The 11,661-nt window shown below is 49.4% G+C and overlaps 1 protein-coding gene across 1 annotated transcript in view; it reads left to right on the top strand.

Moving 5' to 3' along the window:
* PTPN9 (protein tyrosine phosphatase, non-receptor type 9) overlaps positions 1–11,661 on the top strand; it is a 71,211-nt gene that overhangs the window by 21,604 nt on the left and 37,946 nt on the right. Inside the window, exons 2-4 of the mRNA XM_015424782.1 lie at positions 3,736–3,879; positions 7,893–7,982; positions 10,042–10,166. Of these exons, the coding sequence (XP_015280268.1) occupies positions 3,736–3,879; positions 7,893–7,982; positions 10,042–10,166 (359 nt within the window). The remainder of the gene's footprint in view (positions 1–3,735; positions 3,880–7,892; positions 7,983–10,041; positions 10,167–11,661) is intronic.

Here is an 11,661-nt window from a genome sequence, read left to right as displayed (position 1 = left end):
TTCTTGGTGCTTGGGGGGGGCAACAGTGGGAGGGCTTCTAATGTCCTGGCCCCACTGCTGGACCTCCTGGTGGCACCTGGTATTTCTGGCCACTGTGTGACACAGAGTGTTGGACTGGATGGGCCTTTGGCCTGATCCAACATTGGCATCTCTTATGTTCTTAAGTGGAGGAGAGGAGGGAGTCGGAGAGAGCTGCTGACTTATGTAAAAACACACACACACACACACACTATGAAAAGTTCCTGTATTAGGCAAGCCACCTGGGGCATGACCCTGAATGAGATTGCCCTGGTATTTGTGAAGAATAATAATCTCGGGGCGACCGCCGACAGGTTCTCCTCCAATCCTTTTGTCCCTTCCTTTGTCGTTCCGGCTTTTTTGCTTTGATCGACATCTGGCTCCCTTGCTTTTTCCAGACACTTCCTTCCTGTGAGTCACCCCTTTATCTCTCTGCCTTCCCACAGATCCTGTCCCTGCGGGCAGTGTTTAAACTTTTGGCGTTGGGAGCTTTGCGGCTGGATTGTTCCGGCTTCGGGGGTGGGAGGCATGCGGAGGGGTAATTGGGGGTAGCGTGCGGAGGGGTGATAGCGTGCAAAGCTTGGGCCCAAATAAGGGATTGCAACCCAACTTGTGGGTTTTTAAATACCTGGATGTCAAAGGCATGAGGAGCTGCGGTGGCTCAAGTGGTTAAGATGCTGAACTGCAGGCTGTGGAAGGTCAGTAGTTCAGCAGTTCGAGACCCGAGTGTGCCGCATGACGGAGTGAGCTCCCGTCTCTAGTTCCAGCTCCTGCCAACCTAGCAGTTCGAAAGCAAGAAATTGCAAGTAGACAAATAGGTACCACTTCGGTGGGAAGGGAACAGCGTTCCGTGCGCCTTGGTGTCTAGTCATGCCGGCCACATGACCACGGAAACGTCTTCGGACAGCGCTGGCTCTTCGGCTTTGAAACGGAGATGAGCACCACAACCCTAGAGTCGGATTCGACTGGCTTTCGTGCAAGGGAACCTTTATCTTTTACAAAGGCATGATGCCACCCCCTGGCCATTCTTGTTTGATGCCCAGGCCCTGGGCTTTGACCCTAAGAGCTAGCCTTGTCGGATCAGACCTGTTAGACAGAACCTCTGTCCGGGTTGTGTTTGCCCAGGCCAGTTTGAGAAAACGCACAAAGCAGCCCTGTAGAGTAGAAGACCAAAAAATAATTGATTAATTGATAAAGGAAGAGTACAGATGTCAAGGTTTTGGAACCCTGAATGCCCAACCGACTCTTCGCGTGTTACGATGGGCGGCATAGGATTTTATACTCAGGATGATGGACACCAATTGAACAAGACGATTAGTTCCATCAAACATCAGCACTCTGACCTCTGATTGGCAGAAAACCTTTTAAGCTGGGCTTTCCCACGTAAAGTTTTTTTCTTTTAGCTGAACAATAAGTGTTTCTTTCTCTTAGACTGTAAAATTCTAAAAGTATCTATATAGCTGATATGGTTTACAAGGTGCCATTGTTCTTCCTTTGGCCAGAGACGTGCGCAGTTATAGCTGGCCTGCCAAGGCCATAAGCCTCGGCAAAAATAGCAAGTTAACATTTTGTTCTTTCGGCATTTTACCTTCCCAGCATGCATCCAAACAACAGTCACAAATGAACCAAAGTTAATACATTCGTGATGTTAGAATCATAAATGGCACTTAACATAGGCACCGTGGAAGTGCTAAGTGCACCCACCAAGTCAAACCTGTTAGTCAGTGGCAGAGTATAAAGTGTTTCATAAACTGTGCACACAACAGACCCAAGGTCTCTTGTGAAGTCCCACATTCTGTCTTCAGCTGCAACTTGCAGTGTTCCCTCTAAGCTGAGTTAGTGTGAGCGAGCTCACAGTTTTTTAGCCTCCAGCTCACACATTTCTGCCTTAGCTCAGGATGGATGGCTCCAGAGCAAAGTAGTTTATGCAGTAGCCAAATTGCTCATTCACCACTTTAATGTCGGGAGCTCACCAAGGCAGCGACGGTTCCATACATCTGCCTGGCACCCTTCCGCCATGACTGAATGCTAGCACTGCCACCTTGTTTTTAAAACGTCTTTAAATGTTTAGATGCTTTGAATGTTTGAAATATTGAGTTTTTATGGTTTTAACTAAATTGTTTAACTAAACTGCCCTGTGCAAGAGGGGAAGGGTGGTCGTGGAATCTAATCTAACAAAGAAAATAATAAATAAAATTTATTAGTATTTGGTGTTCAGGTCAAAAGCATAAAAAAAAACCCTGGACTTCAGATTCCTCCCCCCCCATAAGAACAGAAAGCTAATTACTGTCTACATCTCAGACTAGAACTATGGTGAATATATGTCAGCAGGTAGCCATTAGAAATGGATATTAGCTAGAACGGAATCCACAGCCTAGAGGGAGCATTGGTTCTCACTACGGCTGCCATCTAGGGATTGATGTCGGCGTGGATGTCGTGGGCAGTGTTCCCTCTAAGCTGAGTCAGTGTGAGCTAGCTCACAGTTTTTTAGCCTACAGCTCACACATTTTTGTCTCAGCTCAGGAAGGACGGCTCCAGAGCAAACTGATTTATGCAGCAGCCAAATCGCTTGCTCACACCTTTAATGCCAGCAGCTCACCAAGTGGGATTTTTGCTCACAGGACTCCACAGTTTAGAGGGAGCATTGATTACAACCAGTGTTGTAATCTCACAGTGTTGTAAGCTCACAGTTTTTTAGCCTCCGGCTCTCACATTTTCATCTCAGCTCAGGAAGGATGGCTCCAGAGCAAACTCGTTTATGCAGTAGCCAAATCGCTCACTCACAACTTTAATGCCGGCAGCTCACAAAGCAGGTTTTTTGGTCTGATCCAACATTGGCATCTCTTATCCAACATTGGCATCTTCCCACAGCTTAGAGGGAACATTGGCTGCCAGTACCAAAATGCCACTCTGCATTCACAAGCAGGGTATGAAACAGATGTCCCTCCTCGCTTGCTTCTCTCCACTCTCTGGTATAAAATGGTAGACTGCCTCTGTGCATGGAAGCTCTATTATGCTTCTTTTTTGGTGGGTTAGTGATCCTGGACCTGTTGCCTGTCACCTGTATTGGTGATCTAGATGTTGCTCTCTTTTTTTCCCCTGAGGGGTTTTTTTTCATACGTGTGTGCGCGCGCGCGCGCACCTGGAAGTCATGGCGATCTCTGGTGACTGACCCCTACTGGGAGCCTGGAGGATACTGAGAGAGGTGGCTAAATGAAGCCTGTCCCTGTCCTCCCAACTGCTGGTATTTCAAGGAGGTCTCCCATCCAAGTACTTGCCAGAGTCGACCCTGATTAGCTACTGAGATCGGGCTTGTTTCCTTAATAGCTGAACTTCTGTCATGGGGAAGACAGGAAACAGCCAGTCATCCTTCAGTCCTGCCTGGATGAAACTGAACTTCTGGCTTACATCTGTTGCTAATTGTACTGTCAGAGGAAGGTGGCCAGGAAGCAACAGAGGGAGGCCAGGAAGCATCAAAGGGAGGTCAGGAAGCATCCGAGGGAGGCCAGGAAGCAGCTAGCTAGGAATCCCTTCTCTCGGGAACAGTTCTCAGTTCTGTTGCCTTCTGATTGCTGTGAGCCAATCTGAGAACCAATTTTTCGTCCGGGGTGGTGGGAAAGGGGGGGGGGGGGGGGGGGAATGTAAGAAATCTTTTGTATCGTCTTGGTATTTAGATTGTATTCCGCCTTCAGTGTATCTTCTTTTTTCCCCAAACAGGCTACCAAGCAATTTCTTGAAGAGATTAACAAGTGGACGGTCCAATACAATGTCTCGCCACTCTCTTGGAATGTGGCAGTCAAGTTCCTCATGGCCAGGAAATTTGACGTCCTTCGAGCAATCGAACTCTTCCACTCCTACAGGGTAAGTGGCATGAGATCAGAGTCCATGGGGAGCGTATGTTGAACCATATTCTAGGGCAGGGCCACCCAAAGTTGGGCCCATAGGTGCCACAGTGTCCACCAACACTTTGGTGTAGTGGTTAGGAACATGGACTCTAATCTGGGAGAACCGGGTTTGATTCCCCACGCCTGCACATGCAGCTGCTGGTGTGACTTTGGGTCAGTCACAAGTTCTCTCAGAGCTGTTCTCTCAGGAGCAGTCCTCAAGAGAGAGCTCTCTTAGCCCCACCTACCTCACAGGATGTCTGTTGTAGGAAGGGGAAGGAGATTGTAAGCTGGTCTGAGACTCCTTTGGGTACATATTGATGGTACATTGGCCCCGATAACGCAATTCTACTTGTATTCTAAGGACCTAAACTGGAAAGTACATATCGGCAATATTGCTATCCAGGGCCTTTTTTGTAGAAAAAGCCCAGCAGGAACTCATTAGCATAATAAGCCATAACCAACAGCAGAAACTCATTAACATATTAGGCCACACCCCTGATAGTACAGCTCATTAGCCTATTAGGCTGCACCCCCATGTTACCAGAAGTGTGGTCATCCAGCCACACCCACCTTTTGCTTCTTATTCTGTTTACCGTGTTTGTTGTCAAAACCCAGGGGTTTTTTTGTAGCAGGAACTCCTTTGCATGTTAGGCCGCACACCCCTAATGTAGCCAATTCCAATGAGTTTCTGCTGTTGGGTGTGGCCTGTTATGCTAATGAACTCCTGCTGGGCGTGGCCAACTCGGGAGCCAGCCGGAACTCCGTTCCTGTGCGTTCCTGCCCAAAAATAGCCCTGTTGCTATTTCCAATATATGTAATTGGTGCTGACACAAGGTCAGATACAGTTGTGGCCTCACAAACAAGTTTGTGTGTGTGTGTGTGTGTGTGTCATTCAAACATTCCATTTTGGGCCTTATATCAATTGTTTCCTGCCTTACAAGTGTCATAGGGACTTTGTTTCATGTTGTATTCTGTATTATTTGACCTCAGAAGAAGGCTCTTGCGGGCCAAAACCAATGTTTCCTCTCAGCTGAGTTAGTGTGAGCTCGCTCACAGTTTTTTAGTCTCCGGCTCACACATTTTTGTCTTCGCTCAGGAAGGCCGGCTCCAGAGCCCACTCACTGATACAGCAGCCAAACCGCTCGCTCACAGCTTTAATGCCAGTAGCTCAGAAAGTAGAATTTTTGCTCACAAGACTCCGCAGCTTAGAGGGAGCATTGGCCAAAACACGTCTGGTCATACGTGGTTCTTTTTTGTGTGTGCATTTGTCACTTTGATGATTTTATGAGGCTTTATTTGGGCCCCTACAAGGTTTTTATGTGTTTTTGAAATAAATACATGTACCTTTGTCCATAACTATTGATGCCTTTAACTTTTGGCCCTTTACTAGTTGTCTAAACTTTCGTTGAAGGTTTGAGCCCAATTTTGCCATAGAGTTTTGCCCCCAAAACTAGAGCGTCGCCACATAACACTGGCGCTGTGATAATGTCACTTCCGGGCGATGTCATTGTGCTGCGTTTCGGGGCATTTGCATGTGGGGTTTCCCCGCCCACCGGCCGCCTAGCCGACGGTGGGGAGAGGTCCACAAAAGTGGGGGGACGCCCACCCGGACCAGGGGACTGGCACCCCTATAGGCCTCTGCCCCCAACCGGATCGGACATCTTCTGCTTTAAGTCAAGAAACGCCCTCTCTTTTCCCTGGAAGCCAAATAGTGGTATCAGAAAGGGTCAGTTAGACGGTAGGAAGCCGGATGCACCAGGGACTGAAAACAGGAGATTATAGGTGGAACCGCAGTCATGAATTGAGATCAGGGTCACAACAATCTGTGCTTGGGGCTTGCTGTCCTTTTGGTGATTCTCCTCAGCAATTTCACCTGGGAAGTTTCCATAATTATCTGGGGGAACAGGTTGTGTAAGGGAGCCAGATTTGAGGAAGGCGAGGGCCCAGGATCAGGACCATCGCCTGATCCACAACGAGGAACCCCGGTGTGATCCCATAAGAGGAGAGTCGAGAAAACGACGCTTGCTTTTGTTGAATTAGCCCCTTGAGAGACTTGTAACCAGTGTTCCCTCTAAGCTGAGTTAGTGTGAGCTGGCTCACAGTTTTTTAGCCTCCGGCTCACCCATTTTTGTCTCAGCTCAGTAAGGAGGACTCCAGAGCAAACTGATTTATGCAGCAGCCGAATCGCTCACTCACAGCTTTGATGCCGGTAGCTCAGAAAGTAGAATTTTTGCCCACAGGGCTCCACAGCTTAGAGGGATCATTTGTAACCCGTCAATTGCCTGGCAAGGGCCTCACCTGTGCTGAGGGAAAATATCCCCTTTAACCATTTGAATTCCTACCCAGATCTTCTCGGCCTAACATCTTGTTCTCAGGAGTCTTTTTCAGCCTTAATATCCCTGAGGACTAAGAACTTGATGGGCTGGCTGATGGGTGACATGATCGAGGTTTATTATACATGGGATAGAGGAAGTAGAGAAAGAAGTACTTTCCTTACTTTCTCCCGATGAAAGAACTTTGTGGGCAGTCCGTGAAATTAATGAGCAGTAGGCTTAGAAGAGATAAAAGGAAGTACTTCTTCACCCGAAGACGAATTAACACATGGAATTGACTGCCGCAGGAAGTGGTGGCGGCTACAAGCGTAGACAGCTTCAAGAGGGGGTTGGAGAAACATATGGAACAGAGGTCCGTGAGCGGCTATTAGCCACAAGGTATATATGGAGCACTCTGTCCAGGGCAGTGATGCTCTGTCTTCTTGGTGCTTGGGGGGCCACAGTGGGAGGGCTTCTGGAGTTCTGGCCCCGCTGGTGGACCTCCTGATGGCACCTGGGTTTTGGCCAGTGTGTGACACAGAGTGCTGGGCTGGGTGGGCCCCTGGCCTGATCCAACATGGCTTCTCTGATGTTCTTATGACTGGGGCAGTGATGCTGTGTATTCTTGGTGCTTGGGGGGTGGCGACAGTGGGAGGGCTTCTGGAGTTCCGACCCTGCTGGTGGACCTGGGTTTTGGCCATTGTGTGACACAGAAGGTTGGACTGCAGAGGCCATTGGCTTGATCCAACACGGCTTCTCTCAGGTTCTTAGACTCCCCCCTTACCATAAAAGCTCCGCATTTCAGGGTCCTCCCAGGCTCTGCATTAGAGACCCCTTTCCGAAAAAACCTGGCAGATTCCCAGTCCCTTCCGTCCAGCTAGGGTTGCCAAGCTCCTGGTAGAACCTGGAGATCGCCTGCTATTACAGTGGATCTCCAGATGGCCAAGATTGTGTCCTCTGGAGAAAATGGCCACCTTGGAGAGTGGACTCCACAGCACGGTACCCTGATGAGGTCCCTCCCCTCCCTAAACTCGCCCCCCCCCCAATCTCCAGGCAGGGCTATTTTTGGGCAGGAACGCACAGGAACGGAGTTCCGGCTGGCTCCCGAGTTGGCCACCCCCAGCAGGAACTCATTAGCATAACAGGCCACACCCAACAGCAGAAACTCATTAGGATTGGCTACATTAGGGGTGTGTGGCCTAACATGCAAAGGAGTCCCTGCTACAAAAAAAGCCCTGGACTGACCACAAAAAAGGTCAACAGAATAAGAATCAAAAGGTGGATGTGGCTGGATGACCAGACTTCTGGTAACATGGGGGTGCGGCCTAATAGGCTAATGAGTGGTGCTGTCAGGGTGTGGCCTAATATGCTAATAGGTTTCTGCTGTTGGGTGTGGCCTATTATGCTAATGAGTTCCTGCTGGGCTTTTTCTACCAAAAATGCCCTGTCTCCAGGTATTTCCCAACCCGGAGCTGGCAACCCTGTGTCCTCCTGCCCTGGTGATCCTCAGAGAGAGGAGGAGCAGTTTCGCCACCATTCTGCAAACCGGCCGGGCGAGATTGGCATGCGGCTCCTGAAAGGGAGGGGCGATCCTTCCAGGAGAACACCCGGCTCTTAAGCCGCAGACAGGGAAATCCACTCCGTGCGCCTGAAAAACTCTTTTCCTGCTTCTTAGGAGACCAGGCTGAAAGAAGGGATTGTGAAGCTGAAACCGCACGAGGAGCCCCTCCGCTCTGAGCTGCTTAGCGGGAAGTTCACTATCCTGGTGAGTACGGGCCGGTGGGATTTGCTCTTCCTGAGCTGCGCTCCTGGGAGGCCCTGGGCGATTAGAAGCAATTCCGAGAAGGGCCCCGCAGCTCAGTGGCTGAACGCCCGTTTTGCACACAGAAGGTCACAGGTTCAATCCCCGGCATCTCCAGTCAAAGGATGCCCGGCCGTGGACGCCGGGAAAGACGCCCTCCTCCTGCTCAGATCTTCTGGCCGGAGTAATTACTGCTCAATTAGTTGGCCTGATCTGTCATAATTGGGTCTTGGACGGACTGGTCATAATGTGATTGTTACACTCTTGGTTTTGGCTTTGGGAGGGCTTGACGCATTTCACCTCGGAAAACCTCACAATTCCCTGCGGAAGGGGATGCGGCTTGGGCATACCTGTTAGTCGCCGGGGGCACTCCTTTTATAGTCATCCTTTTGAAAATCTGAACTAAAAAGAGATTGCCTGTTAAGGTTGCCATCCTCCAGGCGGCACCTGCAGATCTCTCGCTATTACAATTGATCTCCAGGCAACCAAGATTGTATTTATCTATCTATCTATTTGTTTCTTAGATGTATATCCCGCCATCCCCGCCGGAGCAGGCTCGGAGTGGCTTACGTAAAAAACTAAAACAGATAAAAACAACACAAATATAAAACAACCGTAAATAATCCTAAAGAGTTATATACAGGGCTATTTTTGGGCAGGAACGCACAGGAACAGAGTTCCGGCTGGCTCCCAAGTTGCCAAACCCAGCAGGAACTCATTAGCATAATAGGCCACACCCAACAGCAGGAACTCATTAGAATTGGCTACATTTGGGGGGTGTGGCCTAACATGCAAAGGAGTTCCTGCTCCAAAAAAAGCCCTGGGTTTTGACAACAAACAAGGTAAACAGAATAAGAAGCAAAAGGTGGGTGTGGCTGGATGACCACACTTCTGGTGACACGGGGTGTGGCCTAATATGCTAATGATCTGTGCTGTCATGGGTGTGGCCTAATATGCTAATGAGTTCCTGCTGGGCTTTTTCTACAAAAAAAAGCCCTGGTTATAGACAATCATCAAGTGCTAGTGACAATGTTGATATGGCACTAATAGTATTGTATAGCGATAATAACAGGTCATGCTGGAATAGTCATAGAGGAATATAGTCTGTTCCCACGGAGAAAATGGCTGCATTGGAGGGTGGCCTCTATGTGGGGTTGCCAGTCCCCAGTTGGGTGGATGTTCCATTATACCCTATGGAGACCGGTCCCCATAAGGTATAATGGACAATCAATCCTTGGTTATCTGGGGCTCTGGGGGGGCTGTTTTTTGAGGTAGAGGCACCCCATTTTCAGCATAGCTGCTGATGCCTCTCCTTAAAAATCCCCCCCAAGTTTCAAAAAGATTGGACCAGGGGGTCCAATTCTATGAGCCCCCAAAGAAGTTGCCGCCGTCCTCCATTATTTCCAATGGAGAGAAGGCATTTAAAAGGAACACAGTCCCTTTAAGTGCGATGGCCCGCTCACACAGAACTCGCTTCGGATTTCAGTCGCACTTCTTCCCTCTCCTCTCCTGGAGCCTCCTGGTAAGTCCCCCGCAGGCTTGTCGGCCTCACCTGGCAACCCTACCTCTATGGCACTGTACCCTGCTGCAGTCCCCTCCCCTCCCCAGTCTGCATCACAAGCATCTCCAGGTATTTCCCAACTCAGAGCGGGCAACCCTAGTGCCCCTTCAGGCACTGATCAGCTCCAGAACCTGCTTCACTTTAAAAATACTACATGAGAGCGGGTGCAGTGTAACAGCGAGGAAACTGAACTTTGGCTTGGGAAGTCTCTGGTTCAGATCTTACCTTTGCTATGAACTAAAGGTGGCCTCGGGTGAGGTATGAAGCCCCCTCTCCCCCCAAGAAAATGGGCATAAAAGTGCTTTTAAAATGCTAAGTAGTGTTCCTATTTGATGCCAACACTAGTGTCATGATTCCATTCCACCGTGCGACACCTGGAACGTTGTGGCTTTTGACCTCAATGAGACTGATTCGCTCCCGTATTTCCTGCACTGACCCTTTTCTCCTGGCATTCTTTGGCAGAGCGTACGAGACCCTTCCGGCGCCTCGATCGCCCTCTTCACGGCCAAGTTACACCACCCCAACAAAAGCGTTCAGCATGTGGTGCTCCAGGCTCTCTTCTATTTGCTGGACAGGGCAGTGGAGAGGTGAGGAAACCGTTTGCGGTTCGGCACCCAAAGAGATCGTTGCTCCCCCCCCCCCGGTTTGCTGGACTTTCAGACTGAGGATGCTGGTCTGTGTAAAAAAGAAAAATATATAACCTACTTTATTGTCATGAAGGGCTTGTTTTTGACACACGGTCTGATCCCGTCACAGATCAACCCATGCATTTGTTTCAGGTGGGGCTGAGAGAGCTCTTTCAAGGACTGCCCTTGAGAGAGCAGCTCTGAGAGAACTTGTGACTGACCCAAGGTCACCCCAGCAGTTGCATGTGGAGGAGTGGGAGATCAAACCCGGTTCTCCCAAATCAGAGTCCGTGCACTTAACCACTGCACTGAACTGGCTCTCAAACTGTCTCTCAAGGTTCAGTTTCCCTTTCTCTAAGCCCATTTCAAATCTGTTTCTCTTGTCCTGCCACCCCCTGGCCGTTCTTGCTTGGGGAACTCCTGGCAAAGCCATGACATCTTGTTGGCTTCAAGGAGAGCTATGGTGAGCTCGTGGAAGAAGCCCCGGCTCAAGCTGGCATCCCCCAAGGGGTTGGCTGCAATTTGCAAATATTGCTAGAAGCCATTCATTGGGAGAGGGGGGTTGTTGAAGGGCATTGAGGGGAGGGGTTGAGGGCCAAGTCTCGAGGTTGCTGAAAGCATAAAGAGCCCCCCCCCAACGCCGAAGATCTTTTGGTGGCAGGATGGGAAGCAGAGGAAACTCGCAGCTGCTGGATGACCTTGGGCAAACCATCGTTCTGAAAACAGCTGTTTTTGAAAAAGAGCAATTTCTGTCAGAGCTCTCTCAGCCCCGCCTACCTCACAGGGTGTCGGTTGTGGGGAGGGGAAGGGAAAGGAGTTTGTAAGCCGCTCTGAGACTCTGAGTGAAGGGCAGGGTATAAATCCAGTCTCCTCCTCCTATATCTGAGATTGTCCATAGCTTTAAACTACACAGCCCATGATGCTGTGTAGATGCTTCTTTTATTTCAAGCTAGTTTACAAGATTCCTTACCTCCTCCTGTGCAAACTGCTCCCCTTACCTGTGACCCCTTCTACCTGTGAACGGGGAAAGCACATGAAGGAACATGCATGGCTACCCCCCCCCCATCATGTCTACCTTGAATACCCATTTATGAATCAACCTAAGCTGGATACTCTTAAAACAGTTCCTTTTGCCAGCATTCTGTGCATTGCAAAGTCGTCAGACATTAAAGAAGCATTCTCACAGCACCATGGGCTACGTAGTTTAATGCTACAGGAAACCTCAACACAGTTTCTTTTATCAGCATTCTGTGTATTGCAAGGTTGCTTGAAATAAAAGGAGGGGAAGGAGTTTGTAAGCCACTCTGAGACTCCTTCGGATAGTGAATGGCGGGGTATAAATCCAATCTCCTCCTCCGCCTCCTCTTCTCCTTCTCCTTCTCCTTCTCCTTCTCCTTCTCCTTCTCCTTCTCCTTCTCCTTCTCCTTCTTCTTCTTCTCCTTCTCCTCCTCCTTCT

The sequence above is a fragment of the Gekko japonicus genome, unplaced genomic scaffold (assembly GCF_001447785.1).
Source record: "Gekko japonicus isolate JY-2015 unplaced genomic scaffold, Gekko_japonicus_V1.1 scaffold892, whole genome shotgun sequence".
In the NCBI taxonomy this organism is placed as follows: domain Eukaryota; kingdom Metazoa; phylum Chordata; class Lepidosauria; order Squamata; family Gekkonidae; genus Gekko; species Gekko japonicus.
The sequence above is the reverse complement of the archived record's forward strand: the minus strand, read 5'-3'. Positions and strand labels throughout refer to the sequence as shown.